At 35.1% G+C, this 20,261-nt stretch overlaps 1 protein-coding gene across 1 annotated transcript; it reads right to left on the reverse strand.

Moving 5' to 3' along the window:
- Positions 1–1,376: 1,376 nt before the first annotated feature.
- On the reverse strand, positions 1,377–19,969 carry LOC126980065 (hydroxysteroid dehydrogenase-like protein 1). Its single transcript, XM_050829685.1, has 6 exons — positions 19,757–19,969; positions 13,175–13,297; positions 11,064–11,171; positions 9,279–9,499; positions 8,718–8,948; positions 1,377–1,487 (listed from the first exon to the last, which is right to left on the reverse strand). The coding sequence occupies exons 1-6, from the start codon at positions 19,914–19,916 to the stop codon at positions 1,377–1,379; spliced, it is 954 nt and encodes a 317-aa protein (XP_050685642.1). The 5' UTR covers positions 19,917–19,969.
- Between the last annotated feature and the right edge of the window lie 292 nt (positions 19,970–20,261).

Here is a 20,261-nt window from a genome sequence, read left to right on the forward strand (position 1 = left end):
ATATAAGACGAGTCTCAACCTCGAGAACAGGCAGGCTTTCGTAATAATTTCTCTACCGTAGACCACATACTGGTAATCAGACAAATCATTGAAAAATGTAATGAGTACAATCAATCATATTATATAGGTTTCGTTGATTATAGTAAAGCGTTTGACTCAATCAAACATAAATATCTTTGGGATTCACTATATGAACAAGGAGTACACAGAAAATATATAAATTTGATAAATTAGGATGTATATGTGTGACACCAATAAACTCGCAATTTTGTATAATAATTATGAGATTTTTCATTGACATTTAAGAGCAGACCTACCTCGACAAAAAAATGCATATTTTGCGCAATCTATGTTATCGTGACACTCTACCTAGACGACAATTCTTCATCACACATACTTGAAGCCTCTCAGAGCCGATCGATCGTAGTCTAACAATTTTGAGGTAGATCGCCAGCAGTTTAATATTGAGCACCCCTGGGTTAAAGTATAGAATTTCATAAAAACACATTCCTGGTTTGGGATTGAAGTTTCCCCACTCTCAACTCATCGCCGTACGTTTGCCCAGTTTTGCGTTGAAGTCTCCCATTACGTTGAAGTGGGTCTTAGGAGTGTGAATGGCTGTTGAGATGTCCTCAAACATGGCACATAGCTACTCGTCTGAGTGTGTCGAAGTCGGAACGTAAACCTGAATGACCTTCAGAGAATACCATTCAGTAATTCTGAGTATTATGTACGGGTACGCTACCCTAATCGAAACGCTCCACACCTCAGTTCTGATAATCAATGGCTGACCTACAAAGAAGTGCGTCCCATGATTTTTGACACTTAAAATCGTCTGGAACAATTTTATACAAGCATTGTTGGCTTCGTTCTACTTCGCAATCTCTGTTACCTGGTATATAATTTACAATTCTAACCTAACCTAACCTAACCAAAGGCTGCGCACTATGATCTGAAGATACGCTGGTAAAGCAAGACTTGAAACCTTATTAGTACCCAAACCACCAAACCGTATCAGTGCAGAGGCGTTGAGACCATGCATGATCTGTAAACGCACATTTCAAAAAGGGTTCTAATATTTTCAAGTGAACTATCAATCTCATCAAGTAAATTTGGAAATTTCCATAACTTACGAGGAATTTATTTATTTATTAAAAAGGCTTACCAAATAAGTATATATATACAATTAACATTTTTTATTATTTTTAAAGGCCAAGCTTTTGTAATATGGTCATCTTTTTGAATTATTTTCAGTGCAATAAAGAATTATTATGATGCATTCATTTTATAGAGTTTGTAAAAAATTTAGTTCTTCTCAAGGCATAAATATATCGTTTTTTTAATATTAAATTGTAAAAAAAAATTTTTTATGACAATCATTTTAACTTAGTAACGTTTTTAATCAAATATTCTCTTCTGAAATTATGTGTCCATACATTTCCTAAGAGCATCCTGACCCACTCCGGAGCAAGTTTGCAGATGGTATGCTGTAAGAAACAAAATTGATAATTAATTCACATATAAAACGTTTTATTGATATATTGATGTTCCAAAACCCAAATGATTAAATATGCATTTTCATCTAAATTGGGCCTGAGACATCTCTGAGTAGATCCTTTTTGCTATTCCTTATAATAATAATAATTCTTTATTTGCATAATGTGTGTATAGAAGATAACAAAAAAATCCTATACAAATCAAAACATTTGCGAAAAGGGAATGCAAATTACATTTGCTCCACGTCATTATGCGTAGGTATAATAATAAAATTCTTAGCTTACAGTACATAATATTTCATTGTTACATTATATTTGCATCTACACAAAATATACATGTCATATACATATTATGTAGTCAAAGATTTAAACACAATTAGTTAATTATAGATTTGCATATTCACACAAGCTTAAAAAATCATTCTATACATTAAAATTATTTAAACGACTGTAGTCGGTAGACGAAATTACTTGCAAGAAACGAAGCATTTCGAAATCTTCGATATAGAAAACTTCATTATGTCGAAAATACTTATATTTAATGATTGGGCAACAGGTGGCATTCATAGGAGCAGACAAAGGCTATATAAACTATATAGTGAGAGATCAATATATTATAATCATGATGCATCTTTTCTCGAGTATGTTAAAAAATACTCTAAATTATTTAAAAATGTGTGTGTTCTATTGCAAAGTCTGCATATCAGACAGATAATTAAAAATGCACCGAATAAAATAAAGATGACTTGGAATGTGATTAAATGGGAATCTGGAAGAGTGAAAGACCGCAACATTGAATACAATTTATCAATAAACAATACTATAATTCAATCTCAGCAGGAAGTTGCTTCTGCTTTTGAGATTTTTTTTTCTGACATTCCAGTTTCTATCACAAGCACTCTTGTCTCCTCCACCAGTGTTGCTGAGTCACTTCTTCTGGAAAATGTTAAAGAATGCCAACAAACTTTCAATTTTAGTTTTGTTAGCCCTGGAGAAATAATTAAAACTTTTAAGTCTCTCGACATGAAAAAAACTGCTGATATATGGGGCATTTCTGTTAAAATAATAAGTTCAATAATTGATGTCATAGCACCATATCTTGCAATAGTCTTTAATAATTGTATTAATCGTGGGGTGTTTCCTGATCTTCTGAAACATAGTAAAATTACACCAATATTTAAGTCGGGATGCTCTTCTGACCCGAATAACTATCGTCCTGTGTCGGTCTTGCCGACACTTAGAATTTTTTTTGAAAAAATAATTTTATGCCAAATGCCTAATTACTTTAACTCTCATAAGTTACTTCATTTGAAACAATTTGGCTTTGCTAGGGGACGTTCAACAACGGAAGCAGGTGTCAACAATCTAGGCTAATCAAGAATATTTTTGATGCCTGGGAGGAATTGCATAATGCACTTAGCATCTTCTGTGATTTATCTAAGGCTTTTGATTGTGTTCAACATACTACGCTGGTCAGGAAGCTACACCACTATGGCATAAAAGGAACTGCGCTCGATCTTCTGACTTCATATCTAAACAATAGTATTCAAAGGATCGACGTGAATGGCAGGAGATCTCCTGGGACTCCTCTCAGTATGGGGGTACCACAAGGGTCTATTCTTGGACCGTTCCTCTTCGTTGTCTATATAAATGATCTTCCTAATCTAATAGAGAAAAAACATAAAGTAGTATTTTTTGCAGATGACAATTCACTGATTTTCAAAGTGAAAAGAAACCAAGCTATGACGAAGTGAACAATAGTCTATCTGACATTGTGTACTGGTTTAGCGCTAATAACCTATTGTTAAATAGCAAGAAAACTAAATACATTAAATTTACCGTACCAAATGTCAAAAATGTAGATACAAGTGTTTTGTTAAATGGAGAGGTCATAGAACCGGTGGAATCTGCTATATTTCTTGGCATAACTATAGATTCCAAATTACAACGGGGCACCCATATTGAAGGATTGGCGAACAGACTTAGTTCTGCAGCATACGCGGTTAAAAAGATTAGACAATATTAATACAATATTTGTGCTGCAGAAGAGGGCTATTCGCTAGGTTCTAAAGAGCATTGAGAGCAAAATTCAAAGAAATTAACATCTTGACTGTTGCTTCTCAATATATTCTTGATAATGTAATGTTTGTTCATAGGCACATAAGTGAATTTGCTAGAAACTGTCATAACCATAATGTTAACACCAGGAACAGACATAAAGTTTTAATGCCTACTACTCGGCTAAGTCGAGTTAGTAAGTCTTTTGTGGGGCGATGTATATGCTTTTACAACAAGATCCCAGAAAATGTTCAAAATCAAAAGAATTGTTATTCAAAAGAATTGTTAAAAAACGTTTGTGTGGTAAAGGTTACTATAACATAAATGACTTTCTAAATGATACCACAGATTGGAAATGGAGTGACCACCCTCAGGCTATTAAATAAAAAGTACACTATTACTTTGTAAACATATTTTTTCGATGAAATAAAAAGCCCACTGAGTTTGTTGCGCCCGTTATTCTCAGGTCTAGGGCATTCAATTTGGAATGGGTGGTAGTTTTTGACTTTCAATAAGTGATGTCACATCCTATTTTGAATAAAAATATTTGAATTTGAATTCAATGATGTCTCCGTGATCAACTCAGTGAAAACTGGAAGTGATCACCGCATTGTAAGAGGCACATTGAATATAAATCCAAAACTGGAGCGGTCTCAACTGGTGAAGTCTATGCTGCGACCCGCACCTATTCGGATCCAAAACCCCGAAAACTATCAACTCGAATTGCAATACCGCTTCGAATGGCTCGGTAACTGTGTTGACGTGGACCAGTATAATAACAGGTTCGTGGCAGCTGTACAAACGGCTGGGTCTAAGTTCTTCAAGGCTAGCCGTTGAAAACGAGCCAGAAAAATCTCAGACTATTCCCTCAAATTGATGGACTTAAGACGCCAAGTGACCCGTCGAATCCCGGACGATGCTTCCCAGTACAGGCAGCTAAATAGACAGATCTCCAAGTCATTGACTCGCGATATACGCCGCTACAATACAGATTGTGTGAAGGCCGCCATAGAGCGTAACAAAGGCTCAAAAGTATTCGCACGCGATTTGTCTATTGGGCAGAGCCAACTGACGAAGCTGAAGACCGGTGACGGCAGGGTTGTTTCGTCTAAACCCGAACTTTTGAGGGAAGTCAAGAAGTTCTACGGACACATAAGTGCGTGTATAAACACGACCGAACAGACACCAGTTACCAACCGGGCTGAAGGCCCAAGACCCAAATTAACCCGACACTATACCGAAGATATCCCAGGTATCCAGGGCGATAAAATGCTTTTAAAGAACTATAGGCCCATATCACTTCAGAGCCATGTATATAAGTTGTTTTCTAGGATTATCACGAATCGTCTCGTGCGCCAAGCCTTGACGACTTCCAGCCTGCCGAACAAGCCGGATTCCGAAAAGGCTTTGGCACCATAGACCACATACATACGCTGCGGAAGGTTATACAGAAGACAGAAGAGTATAACCAGCCACGATGAGAAAGCCTTTGATTCGATCGAAGATACCTTGGCGGTGCTTCAGTCTCTCCGGAGGTGCCACATTGATTACCGATATATCGAAGCGTTGAAGTGTTTGTATAGAAACGCCACCATGTAAGTCTAACTCCAGGATCAGATCTCGAAGCCAATCCGACTGCAGCGGGGAGTCAGAAAAGGCGATGTCATATCGCCCAAGCTGTTCACCGCTGCGTTGGAAGATGTCTATAAGCTTCTGAACTGGAACGGACTGGGCATCAACATCATCGTCGAATACATCACTCACCTTCGGCTTGCAGATGATATCGTAATCATAGCAGAGACCATGGAAGACTTAAGCCATATGCTCGATGGCCTCAATATAGCTTCCCAAGGAGTAGGTCTCAAAATGAACATGGAAAAGACAAAGATCATGTCAAATGTCCATGTCGCACCTACTCCCGTAACAATTGGGAACTGTACTCTAGAAATTGTCGACGAGTACGTCTACTTCGGACAAACAATCCAGTTAGGCAGGTACGATTTCGCGAAAGAAGTCACTCGTCAAATCCAACACGGATGGGCAGCGATCTTCTCGTCCGAAATACCACAGTGCCTGAAGATGGAAATGAGGTCGAATCAGAAATGATCCGCAGGAGAACCAATGTTACCGACATAGTCCAAATGATTGCGAAACTGAAGTGGAAGTGGGCAGGGCACATAGTTCGACGGGCAGATGGCCGTTGGGGCCGAAAAGTCCTCGAATGGCGACCACGTACCGGAAGACACAGTGTTGGTAGGACCCCAAAAGATGGACCGATGATCTGGTCAAGATCGCCGGAATACGTTGGATGAGGGCAGCGCAGGACCGATCGTCATGGAAATCTTTGGGGGAGGCCTTTGTCCAGCAGTGGAAGTTTTCCGGCTGATTATGATGATAATTTATTTTGAGGTCATCTCGTTCCGTATTAAGATTATTGTGAGAAATAATAAAATTTACCACCAACTCTGAAAGGGGTGGGGTATTCAAAATACAAATTTATTATCTATTTGCGAGAATGCTCGAATTTGTTGTTCCTTCGCTCCTGTTCACTACCATTTTTGGATTAAACGAGAACATCGGTGAACGTCTTATGTGTCTCGTTCTTTGCCCAGTTTTGCGTTGAAATCTCCCATGCCAACGTTGAAGTGGGTCTTAGGAGTGTGAATGGCTGTTGTAATGTCCTCATAGATGACACATACCTCCTCATCTGAGTGTGTCGAAGTCGGAACTTAAACCTGAATGACCTTCAGCAAATATCATTCAGTAATTCTGAGTATTATGTACGGGTACGCTATTCGACACGCTCAGTTGTGATCATCAACGGCTGACCTACAAAGCAGTGCGTCTCATGATTTTTGACACTTCAAATCGTCTGGAAAAATATTATCCAAGCATTTTTGGCTTTGTTCAAATACGCAATCTCTGTTACCTGGTACACAATTTACAATTCTAGTAACTTAAGGCTGCGGATTATGAACTGAAGATAGAAACGCTGGTAAAGCAAGGCCCGAAACTTTATGAGTACACAAACCACCAAACCATATCAGTGCAGAGGCTTGAGACCATGTACAATCTGTAAATGCATAATTCAAAAAGGGTTCTCATATTTTTAACAATCAATCTCATCAAGGAAATTTGGCAATTTCCAAAACGGGTATTAACTTAAAAGGAATTTATTTATTTATTAAAAAGGCTTACCAAATATATTATATACAATTAATATTATGACTAATTATAATATAAAATTTCTTATATTTAACACTTATATATAACTTATAGGTATGCAGAGTGTTGCCTTCATTTATTATTGTAAATTGAGCAGTACTTCTACAATTGTAAGTTTAATAATTATAAGGATTCAAAACCATATATTTTCTTAAAACTCCAACTGCACTGCTTAAAATGCATTAAATTTTAAAGGTATGTAAAATTCTGAACAAATAAACACGACCGAATAATGTTTAAGGCTATATGAGAATTTTTAAAGGCCAAGAGCCTTTATAATATGATCATCTAAGATGTTGGAATTGTAACAGAAAACAATGTTACTTTATTTTCAGTGCAATAAAGAATTTTGATTCATTCATTTTATATAGTTTGTAAAAAATTCAGTCCTTCTCAAGGCATAAATATATCGTTTTTTAAATATTAAATTGTAAAATTTATTAAATTTATAACAATCATTTTAACTTAGTAACGTTATTAATCATATATTCTCTTCTGAAATTATACGTCAATACATTTCCTAAGTGCATCCTGACCCACTCCGGAGCAAGTTTGCAGATGGTATACTGTAAGAAACAAAATTGATAATTAATTCACAATTAAAACGTTTTATTGATATATTGATGTTCCAAAACACAAATGATGCTTTAAATATGCATTTTCATCTAAATTGGGTCTGAGACATCTCTGAGTAGATTTAGACATCTCTGAGTCAGAGTGATCCTTTTTGCTATTCCTTATAATTTAAGATTTGCATATTCGCACCGACTTAAAAAAATAATTCTTTAAATTAAAATTATTTACGTCTGTAGTCGGTAGACGAAATGAACTTGCAAGAAACGAAGCATTTCCAAATAGCTTCCTTTTTTAGAAAACTTTCGTCGTATTTTCTAGCCGTTACAACTTTTGTGCAGGTTATTCTAGAAATACAAGATTTTAGATTTTTTTATTTTCATAAATACTTATTCTCGAGATTTATCAAACACATAAAGTAGTTATCAAATACCTCGCCATTACAGTTTGATATTAATGATTTTATAAATCTCTTTCAATACCCGACCTCTACGTTAATAGATATTTATTCAACTGTTGTGTAATTTGGGGTATTAAAACACGAATGTGGGTTGTTCTATTATTATACTATTATAATGTATGTAGTATCACATGAGTGTTTTTATACCTAAGTATAAACAGTTGTATACAAGACTTTATCTACACCGATAATATGAATCAACTATAAAAGATTCTGAAACAGTTAGCTTACTGCTAACATTAAAAAATCCAGTCCTAGTGATAACATCAAAAAGTGCGTTGTAATGAAAAAGGATGATGTAATGTTGTACTGAATTTCATTACAACACTCGTTTGGATGATGTAATGGTTATTGGGTGTTTTAATGTTGCCAATAAGCTAACTGTTTTAGAATGTTTAATAGAGGATTTAAAGCATGGGTGTAGATAAAATTGTTCATAATCCAGATATCTTCTTCAAGAAAATCCTTATTTCCATAAATATAGAACACGCTTGTCACATTATTATAAATATTAAACTAAGATAACTAAAGAATACTATCAACTCTACACAATCATTTTTGTGTTTTAAACTTAATAATTTACATTGATTTACTCATGTATATATTATATTGTAATTGAAATGATGTTTTAAGTGAAGAAGCTGGAAATGTTCATTTAAAATAGTGGTAATGAGTTTCTTGCCACTTCTTCTCATTACAGCTCAACCTTTTCTGATCTGGTAATAAATAAAAAAAAGACGAAAAACGAAACCTTTTTGTTTTATTATTGTCATTTCCTTGGCCTACATGAATAAAGTGATTTTGATTTGATTTGATTTGAAATACCATTACACCATCCAATGTCGAATGTAGAGATCACCAAAACAAATCATAGGTCTGTTATTAAATTGTCAATATAGTCTTACCATTATACCGTGTATCCAGAAACCCGTTGTGTTATGAACTCTGCCGAGCAAATTGACAGCACTGCGTGCGTACTTCTCCGCATCAGGAACAAAGAGATTTCCCTCCATCAGTCTCTTGGAGAAGTTGCTTATCATATTTGTGGATATGAAGAATGGTGACAGGTGTTGCACATAAATGCCATGTGGTGCGTATTCTTCGCGGATTGCATGTGTGAAACTTCTTGTGTACACCTGCAATGCATAACTAATAGTAGAGCTGATGTAACGTAATTAAAAAAACGGTGTTTACAATTTGTTATTTTTAAGTCATCCCCCTCACTTCTGGGATTATTTATATAAATTTAATTTGTACCAAAATTTATGGCCAATGCGGGACTCGAATCTACTTTTCTCGGGTTACGGGTTACGCGTTCAAATTATTATAGAACTACCTAATGGAAATATCCCTTTATATCTGTTATACGTTATATATCTTGAGCGAGAAAGTAGTCAATACAGTAGCTATGATCTCCTCGTAACTTTTAATAATCTACGTAGTATTACTCCAGTGACACGAGTTACCTTACTAGCTGCGTAGACCGACAACAAGGGCATATATTGCATTTCAGAGGCTGATGACATGTTGACGACTGCGCCCCTCCCCCGCGCCACCATTCCCGGGAGCAGCATGCGACACATGCTGGACACAGCCAAAACGTTCACGTGAACCATCTCCCACACCTTGCTGGGTGGCAGCTCGCACAACGGCATTGGATACTCATTAGCAACTCCCACGTTGTTAACTGAAACCGTTTTACGAATCAAATCAAAATAAAAATCAGAACAAAATCAAATCAAATTCACTTTATGCAGCTTGGTCAAGGATATGACACTTAAGTCCAGATTTTGTCATACAAAAAAATGTCAGCTATAATAGGTTTTTTAGAGCAAGTTACGAGACGAGCAATATATTCACCTAATATTGGTATGTGGGTGGTAGGTGTAACGCGCTTGCCATAACAATGCAGTTCCGCTCAGGGTTCTTGTTTGAAGCAAAAAATCCTGTTCGTTATCGCATTTGCACTCGTCACTTTAATACATAAGATGTTAAGTTCTCATGTAAGTGACGACAGTCTTAATGAGAAATTAAAGTTCTTTAAACCGAAGTCACATTGGCCCAGTAATTTTACTAGTTACGGCGCCCTTAAGTACTCCCGAGAATAAACGAGATAAAATATATTATGTCTCGAAGTGACATGAGCAATCGCGGTACTCCCTAGAATACGGTAATGAGTTTAAAATAACACAGAGCAGCACTTCATTCCAGTGTTGCTAATCTTGTTCTCTAAAAATTAATATAATAATAATAATATTGACACACAAACAAGTGTCATCAGAAACGTCCAGGTTAAACGGAAAAGGTTATTTTTTACTATGGGGCCACATTCCAAATATATTTTCGGATTTATAATATACTTTAATTTTTTTTTTTATGTTAATATATATATATTTATGAAAATAAGGAACGAGACGAGCAGGACGTTCAGCTGATGGTAATTAATACGCCCTACCCATTACAATGCAGTGCCGTTCAGGATACTTGAAAAAACCCAAAAATTCTGAGCAGCACTACAATTGCGCTCGTCACCTTGAGACATAAGATGTTCAGTCTCATTTGCCCAGTAATTTCACTAGCTACGGCGCCCTTCAGACCGAAACACAGTAATGTTTACACATGTTAATTACACATTAATGTTTGCTTCACGGCAGAAATAGGCGCCGTTGTGGTACCCATAATCTAGCCGGCTTCCTGTGCAAAGGAGCCTCCCTGGTTACTGGCCTTCCAATTATAAGATATATTTTTTACATATACAATTACTTAGTGTGCAGTAAAGAGAAATAGAATACGGAAAACTATTGTTGTCTTCAAAATAGATAACCTTTATTTTACCAGAAACTATAAAAATATTGATATATTAAGTAACATCACGACTAGCAGAGGTAACCCGTCGGTCCTCGGGGAGGTGAAAGCGGGGAAGGGGTGGGGCTTAAAATATTCTTATTTTTACTACATGATTTTTTATTATATATGATTTATTTTATAATCGTTTGTTACAAAAAACATGAATTTATCTTAGGATAAACGCATTTTTCCCAAAAAAAAGTTTATTTTTATTATAAATTGATTTTGCAACTAAAACAGGTATTTTACTCTTTTTGGGTGCGAGTGAATTAATTCAGACGCATAACATGACTGTTGGAGGGTGGGAGCGGGGTCCATACAAAATCCCCCATTTTCCATTTAATCTTAATATTTTGTCTAAACTAGAGCGATTTAATTTATAAAATATTAGCATATAATATTACCTAGTATTCCAACGTCGATACCCTTTAACTCCTCTTCGATGTGCTGGTATATCTTAGGACCTTCGCTGAAGTCAGCTACTATTATCTTTGTCTTTACACCGTGCTTCTCTACGAATAATTAATTCATGTAGTGATAGAATAATGGACTAAACTAAACTAATTTTACTAACTTTATAATGATTTTAATGGAATGAATTAATGATATATTTTAAAGCCACTTACAACAAAACAGACGCAAACAAGATAAAGTATTAACTAAATGCTTAATGAAAAATATTAGACATTATTAAAATTGCAGCCCTCAGGTAAGGTGCCCATGAAGCTGGCAATAAAGAGCAACCATAGAATTTCTTGTTCGTTCTTCTCTAAGGCAATCTGCATTCCGAATGAGCTGTATGAAAAAATTACGTATTTCAAGTGAAGCGTAATTAAACTATGAATTAAAATATTTTTGGTTTAAGTTATTTGATTTGAACGTTCTATATTGGAATTAAGAAAGGCTTTAGAGTGAGTAAACACGATTTTAAGGAACTGTCATTACGAGTTGAATACCTCCCGAAAGGAAATCATTTCAATGATTACTTGTCAATGAGAGTAAAATGCACTGTGGATGTGATTATGATGATACGATTTATGATTATATTGTGCTAATATCAACAATTATTTTGGACGTACAACTTAAGTACTTGTGTAATTTAAAAAAGCAAAGTAGATCTGCTCTATGGATCGATTAATACTAAGATTGTGGTGAATTCCACATTACTATATAAATTAAGTCGCGTTTTCTAAGGATTTTGCAGAGCCAATCAATATTGCAGACAAAGTACACAATTCAAAGTAAAGTAGATCTGTAAGATTGATTAAGTTGTCGTCCCAAAGCATTTTGCAGAGGTAGACCAGACCGTAATGGAGACAAAGTAGACAATCCAAAGCAAAGAAGATCTGCACTATGAATCAATAAATGATTACTTGAAAGTGAGTTCAACAATTTACATAACAGTATAATTATTCCTCGCGATTGTGCGGAGGAAGAAAGAGTTAGTTACAATGCAAAGAAAAGTAGTAAACAGTTTGAAAAGAAAGGTTTCATAGGTTTTTCAGAGAGTGCTGAAGGCGCATTCGTTAAGACTATTCAAGTCTTGAAAGCGGATTAAACGCTGAGATTTTCAAATTACTTTTCTCTAATGTCGACTATGCTAGTGGCGTCACACTTAAGTAATAGAGAAAATGATACAAAATGCTCTCTATGATCAAACAATCAAACATTTGACTAGAGGATCAGAAATGGTAGACTTGACTGTTTACTTTAGAGATGCATGCGTTCGCTTAGGTAATATTCGAAGTTTGATATTTTACGGATTGCGTCTACTGAACTAGTGCAAACATGCATGAATGGTATCTGTTATAATCTCTCTGAGCCTCTTGCACGTCTCGCTCCATAAATATTTTTTTATTTTTAAATAATAATTATTATAATTGTATATTTTAATTCGAAATAAAGTTTATAATCACTTTTTGGGGTACATTATTTAATATTCGTAACTAAAGTATTTTTATGCGTCTAACTATGTACGAAAGGAATATTGTGTTATATCTGATATTGACAATTGCCATTGTTGTTATAGCTTTTGTCTAAGGTTTTAGCGGCAAAGACTTGGCAAAAAAAGAAGTAGTATGAAGTATAAGTATCGATTTGATTCAAGACAAAAAAATAGTAACAAGAGACCATCTCAACGTTATCTCAACAATTAACAATTAACTAAAGGGATGGGTATGTGTAATGTAACTTTAATACCAAATGTCAAGATGCATTTGAGATTCCTACGAAGTTGTACTGACGCATAAATTGTCTACATTCTTTTAGTAAATCAACACGACCCAGAGTGACAGTAAAAATAGCAGACGACAAAATTAAATGCTAAACAGTTGATGAGTCATCTCTCTCTAATATTGACAGATTTAATAAAAATCAATAACGTTTAAGCTTTAAAAAATTGTATTACGACTAAAATTAAATTACGACTACATTTATTAAAATATTAGACATAACATATTTTGTTACAATTGATTTCTTGAATGTAGATGAGATGTCACGGGGTATCTTTACAAACCAATTTCCTGAGCGACATGCTGCAGCTTGACAGGGTTCCGGCTGACCAGCACAATGTTGATGTTCTTCTTAGCGAGCTCCAACGCATAGTACTTGCCGATACCGTCCGTGCACCCCGTTACCACTGCAACAGTAATTTACTCATGATGAGACCGTTAGTTTATTCTTAGAATTATTAAAAAACCATATCAATGAAGCACAAGAAAGATAGTATATATGAAAAAGCTGACTTTCAAAAATTTTATACAAAGAAAATATTAACAATAGAAACTTCTTAACTTCACATTCACATTTACAGTATACTAGCCGTTCCCGCCTGCTTTTCTGGGCGAATTTTAAAAGGAAATAAATTAAATTTTATTCATCTCATTATAAATAGGTACGATAAAAAAATAAGTAGCCATAAACCATGTAGGATAAATTTTGCATCGAATGGTGGTAGTTTCATGTCGATACGATCAGTGGTTTAGGCGTGATTGAGCCTCAAACAAAGACCATTTTTATTATATATATAATATATTATAGATTGATAAAAATAACCATTATTAACCGAATACTTAGTGGAGCATTAAGGCTTCTGCACGCTGCGTGTTCTTTGACCTGTTAACTTCTACTCCTATTTCTCTTGCCGTCTTTAAGTCCGTTTTTCATTTAATCTATTTTAAATTTCATAAAAATCTATACTAAAAAATTACGGCCGTTACTTTCTTTCGGTTATACTGCGAAAACTGGTTAACAAGTAACTGATTACTTAACCAGAACCTATATTTTTTGACTTAGAAATACCTTTTTTTATGATAAGATGGGATGAGACGAGCAGGACGTTAAGCTGATGGTAGTTGATACGCCCTGCCCATTACAATTACTATTGGACTAAGGGATCTTTACTTGATTATGTTCTACCTTGGGGCAGCTTTCGCGCCTCAGTGTCAAGGTCTCATGCACGGACTTCGTTTCATTCGCCATTCAGCCATGCAGGTGCGTCTGTGGCGATACGGTGTGTCCCACACTTTTGTAATTTGCTGAACGGGCAAATAGCACCAGACCCGGCTGAGTGAGCAACGCACCAGTCGGATGTACATTACCATTACGTAAGGTCGGTCAGGTGTAAGTTTCATGTGAGTATGAAGAGTGTTTGTGTTTTAAAGATTCTTTATATTGTGAATGTAAAATACTAATTGTGGGCTATAGTAAACAGCGTAATCAATTCGAACTTTGTCATTTAGATATATATCCTGCAATGAGAACACGCACATATAATATAGGAAAGAAAATACATACAATTAATCATTGTTCTAATAGTTTGTAATTTTGAGACGCTCCAGAGGGTGTTGCATAGACTGCTAAGAAGAGTATCTACTTATCTGCTTTCCGAAGATCATATGTTTATATCATATATATTATGGGACCCGTGATGCTACCCTGAAGGACTCCTGCTTAGATATTAATGAGGTTAGTAATAGGTACTGTCAATATGATTGACGTTGAAATGCTTTTCCTCGATGTATGATTTTAGAAACATAAAATTGTTAATGGGTAAGTTAAAGGTACCTTATAGAGGAGTCCATCGTGCCACACTCTGTAAAAGGCTTGTGAAATATCCAAAAACACTGATGATATATACAGTTTCTGTTCTAAAGCGTTGTTTATTTGTTCCACTATCCTATTTACTTGTTCTATCATACCATGACGTTGCCTAAATCAAAACTGGTGCTCAGGGATTGAGTTGTTTTCTGACAATTTAACATGAGCTTATAAAGAGTTCGAGAATTTAAAAGAGAGGAGGTAGAAGACTGATATGAGTACGGTACGTCGGTGAGACCCTTACCTGGCTTCGAGAGAATTATTTCTGTATACTATTTCTATAAACTTATAACTATATTTACAATACTACGACTACATAAAATTAAAACTATCATTACGTGGAAGCGTACCAAGAATACTGGCAGCATTACCCCGTTGGATAGCAAGGCTGATCCGTTGACCGAAATAGCTGCCAGCGCTTGGGTTTCCAGTAGCCTTATTGAGGCGCGAAGATAGTATTTTGAACATTCTCCGCGCCTCTGGGCCCCACGGGCCAAGTGTCTCGACACCAAACGGCACAAAGATGTATGACTCACTGAGACCAACATATTTGCGACGCTTGCTGTCTTCGGCAGTCGAAGCAGCAGCCCCAGCACCAACTGACGTAACATGGACATGAGAAGGAGCCAGAGTGTCGACGCAAGTAGCGTCCCACACCTGCGCCCTTCCCCGTGCCCAAGCCACCAGCGTCATTCCATCAGGACGCTTGCCATCGCGGCGGGTAATACCATTTGGCTCTAAAACAGCTGGTATATTAAGAGCGGCAAATGCCCTGCGGATGACTTCATTAATGCTGGCGTGACGACTGATACGGCCTGCCGATTTTAGGCAGGATAACCCGTGGCGTCCAAGAGCATCTACCATTATTGTAAATATAGTTATAAGATTTGTTTTGATTAAATAAACATTTCTATAAACTTCTTCTTATTTTTATTTCTATATCTTCTATTTCTATATACCTTCTATTGATAAGATACATAATAGCTTTAAGGGTAAATGTATACACTTCTACAATAAAGTCCCAGCCACTGTTCAGGCATTATCTATAAATAAATTTAAATGTTTTATAAAAAAAATGGCTCTGTCGTAAATCCTATTACTCCACTGCTGAATATCTAAATGATTGGACAGCCTGGGACTAGATTGTGATTATTTTATAGCGACTGTATAATATTGTATATTTTTATTGAAAAGAGCGCAAAAAAAAGAATGCTGGGAGAGTTTCTTGCGCCGCTTCTTCTCTCTCAGAGCGCCATTTGTTTCCGAAGCGGTAGTAGTATCTAGTAGTATAAGAAATGACATCAAAAAGAATTCTAAAGGAATCAATTTTGAGAAAATAAATGCCTTTATGCCTTTTATTGAGGGAGAACAAAGTTTCTTCATAGGACAGAGTTAAATAGTTTAGTTAAGAAAGTTATTCCTTTGGATGGTAATTCATTTACTATTTTTGCCGTGATGAGGTCATATTCTGGGGTTTTATGCACTTTAAATTTTCTTATAGCCGTCATTACTTCCATTTTTGTAAATTTCTTATTAGTCAGATCCAGTTGGTATATTTAGAAGTGTTGATATTGTTTCTTCTCTTGTTGGACTGTAGCCTTCATGTGCAGTACATACTTGAGATAAATGTTTTGCAAAAGTCTCGCTTTTATCTTGGTTGCTTTTCGCCCAGTTACTACTATCATGTTTTAAAGGAGATTGGTCTTTTTAGCTTATTAGTCGCTTTCCAAAGAGTAGTCTGTTGTTTGTGTGGCGTCAAGAAATTGTTAATATAATTTTATATCATTGTTTTTATGGAGCCAAAGAGTGCCATTTAGCTGTGAGGCGAGCTTGTTGAACTTTGTTTTATCTGGTGGATACTTTGTATTCCATACTTTTATTGCTTGGCACTTTCGCTTTATTAGATCGAGAATAAATTTTGGGTAGAAGAGCATGTGGTAGATGCCCATGCTGCTTCTTGTTCGTAAGTATTGAATAATTCTGCAGTAGGTATATAAAAATTAATACGCTTTGATTGTGATTATAAAAACTATAAAACGAATGTTCTATTTATGTAAACATGAAACATGAATGTTACTATGTTACTAAGTATGAGATATTCGGTCTAGGTTGTGGCACAGCTGGCGATACTAATGCCCTTCTTACTTGTTCGTTCTTGACCCGTCATATCAACAACGTTAATTTGATTCGTCATCTCATGTTTATGGAGATTTATGTAAAGGAAGAAATTATAAGGTTGCATTTTTTTATAATGTAAGTCAAGAAATTAAAAATACTTTATTATTTTTACTTGCATTTTATTTGCATTTCCGCATTGGAAAGCTTAAGACGCGAAGATGGAGATGGATACTATGTACATTCTCCGCGCCTCAGGCCCTATTTGCAATTTATTTTTAAATTAACAAGGCGATAATAATTAATTGTATTGTAACTCATAGTTAAGCACAGCTTATGTGTAGAAACTGATAATTTCTTGCCATTTCACACATTTTTTTCGAGGATTATATTAAATCACAATAATGGAATAAGGTGTAAAACAACTCAAAATAGCAGTGAGTGCCTTGCACAATGTGGGTATGGAGCCGTCAGTCAGGTTTGTGTTTATATATCGTACTGTAGATAGATAGAGGTACCAACACATCCTCAGTCAAAGGCCATAAAGGTGTGAGTCATGGTTGCGTGAGGGATGTCGTAACAAGGATTCACAAAACTTCATTTTTGAGAAAAAAATTTCACATTGAGCCAAAGTGTATGTGTGGATTGAACGCCTGCATTAAAACCTATGGTAGTACTATCAAATAGAATTATTTTTAGAAATGAACCTTTTTTGCGCGCATGAGGGTATTTTTTTTACGGATGACACGCAACAATAATAATAATATGCTGCACATTATGATGACTTGTCAGATATACTACGGAATACTGTTATCAGAAAAAAGAACAAAACGTCACATACACAATTTGCAAGAACAAATGGAGATGGACAGGACACACCTAAGGGGACATAAGGGACACGAGAAATGGAACAAAACTGTGGTAATTTGGTACCCTATCTCCAAAAAAAGAAATAGCGGAGGTTAATACAGGAGATAGGAGGACGGTATTAACAAAGTTGCAGGCAACTTATGTTCGAGAGTTCCTGGAGATACAAGATGTTCAGAGTCTCATCAGCCTGGTAATTTCACTATCAACAGCACACGTCAAACCAAAACACAATATAATGTTCGCTTGGCGACATCTTGTAAAAATATCTCACTGATAGAATGAATCTAAAGAACAAAATAGTACAAAAAAATAGAACAAGTACAAAATAGCAGAGGACAATGACCAAAAGTCGTATGCAGAAGTCTCATTGCATCAAGATTGTAAAAAAGATAAAAATTGTAGAGTAATTTATTTTTATGGTTTTTTACGACATTACGCATCATGTAATTAATTTTTAAATGGGGACTTTAATTTAAAGTATAAAACTATGAATGATTATTTTACTTCCTTTATATGACGTTCATCCAACCGATAACCTTTTTCATTTTAGATTTCTGATATTTGATTTGGCGTATTACCTTTGTACTTGAACTTGTATTTCTGTGCATTAATTGATTATCCAAATATTTATTAGTGTACACTCTTTACATGCACATTTTAACTACGTTTTTAGAAAGCTTAGCAATTTAAAAATTAAAATCAACAATTATTTAACATAAGATTGAAAAATAAAAATGAAATGTGAAAACAAAGTATCTAAATCACTTGTGTAAATTTAGTAATTACGTTTTTTACTGAGCAAACGGCAAATATAAATCAATATTCTGAGATTTGGCCAGTGAGTTATATGACCTAGAGAGCCTAGAAATTCTTGCGTTTTGAATCAGATTAGTCCAAGATACTAAGTACTACAGACAAAGAAATGGCATTTTTTCTTATTAGCTTTAGAGGAACATTTATTTGGAATTTTGGCAGAAAGTATGGTGAATCTATGTTACCGTTAAAAATATTGTGTAAAAGTAAAAGATCTAATACTATCTTTCTAACCGTAATGTGGTTGTAGCTTGAGAGCTCTTTGCTAAGAAATCAATAAGACATAATATGATACATAAAGCGTCTTTGCACACTCTCAATACGCTAAGTAAATATATCATAACTATGGACTTCAAACTATACTGCAGTTTTCTAAGATGGAGCGTTAGAGTTTAGATATTTTATTTTGGTCGATGGAGAATTTAAATGATTTGGTATTCGTAATAATTAAACCAAGTACTCTGAATGCTTGATTGACTGTGTTGTCTAAATGTTTTTTAAATTTAAATTATTTATCAAAACATATTGCGAGGTCCTTAAATTCAGTAAAATTCTATAGGCAATGAGCATTTAGACTTTTGAGTATACCTACGTATTAACTGTGGTCACTTTATTACGTGTGAGTTGCATTGTAAAGAGTTTAGACTTTATGCCTTTAAATTTCAAAGACATATTGTTCGATTTGCACCAATCAGTCAATCTCTTTGGATCTTGTTGATGGAAATTGATATCCTCAAGTTATGTCGTCAGCCTTAATATTTGAAGATCGTCAGCATATTATGTCGAGCAGTGGGATTGTTCGTGTATGTCGTGTCCATATATAAAATACATCATTGGTATGATCGTTAAAAATGGCTACCTATTTGCTTTGTTTCGTACTTTACATGTTTTTTCATTTTTATTTTACTCCAAAAGCCGGGTTGTTTGTACAAAAATTATTTGTGGGAAAAATCATAAAATGCATCTATATTTGGGTTACTCAGCTTCCACCGGGCGAAAATGCAGATAATTATGTATCGATTTATAAAATTTATATTGAAAATGTAACAAAATAACAACGTTAGTATTTTATTACTAAGAAGCATCTTCATTACATCTTTAAAATAACCATATCAAATATTAAATAAAAAAAATCGATCCGTTCTTTTGCAATCTACGTTCTTTATCTAAGAGTAGTACAAGAAGTCACCCTTAAACTCACCAGCCCATTGTCCATACTTCTCCCACAGAGGACGATCTCCTCTATTGAAATACTGCATTAAATAAGATTTAATGAGTTCCACGACACTCCACATTGAATCTATGATATACAGACAGAAGACGTACGCGCCTACACACTTCAGAAACTGTTCAAAGACCATTGTCGTCGGTAAAAATACAAAATAATAATATAAATATACAGTTGCACGACGCGTGCTATGCTATTGACTTACTAACCGCCTTAACTCCGTCAGTGCATCATAATATAGTACATTACGTTCAATGAAAACATCTTTACTGCTATGGTAAGGACAGTAGGTTGCTATCTAATATCATTATAAATTTTATTAGCACGGTATATGCTAAAAAACGCATTCTCGTTCTATGTATACATAAAAAACTAGCAGTGAATACCCGCTTCGCTGGGTCATTTTCAATTGTATAGTTATTCGTTAATGTTAATAATCTATCACAAATTACTTCACAATATTTTCATATAAATAAAT

Source organism: Leptidea sinapis, chromosome 4 (genome assembly GCF_905404315.1).
Source record: "Leptidea sinapis chromosome 4, ilLepSina1.1, whole genome shotgun sequence".
NCBI classification, from domain to species: Eukaryota; Metazoa; Arthropoda; class Insecta; order Lepidoptera; family Pieridae; genus Leptidea; species Leptidea sinapis.

What these genes read in the sequence shown, in the direction of transcription:
- LOC126980065 (XM_050829685.1), bottom strand. Translation starts at nt 19,916, where the DNA reads ATGGTCTTTGAACAGTTTCTGAAGTGTGTAGGCGCGTACGTCTTCTGT. An exon ending in GAAGTATGGACAATGGGCTG is followed by an intron (nt 13,298 to 19,756) that starts GTGAGTTTAAGG and finishes TTACTGTTGCAG; the next exon opens with TGGTAACGGGGTGCACGGAC. An exon ending in GCATGTCGCTCAGGAAATTG is followed by an intron (nt 11,172 to 13,174) that starts GTTTGTAAAGAT and finishes AATTATTCGTAG; the next exon opens with AGAAGCACGGTGTAAAGACA.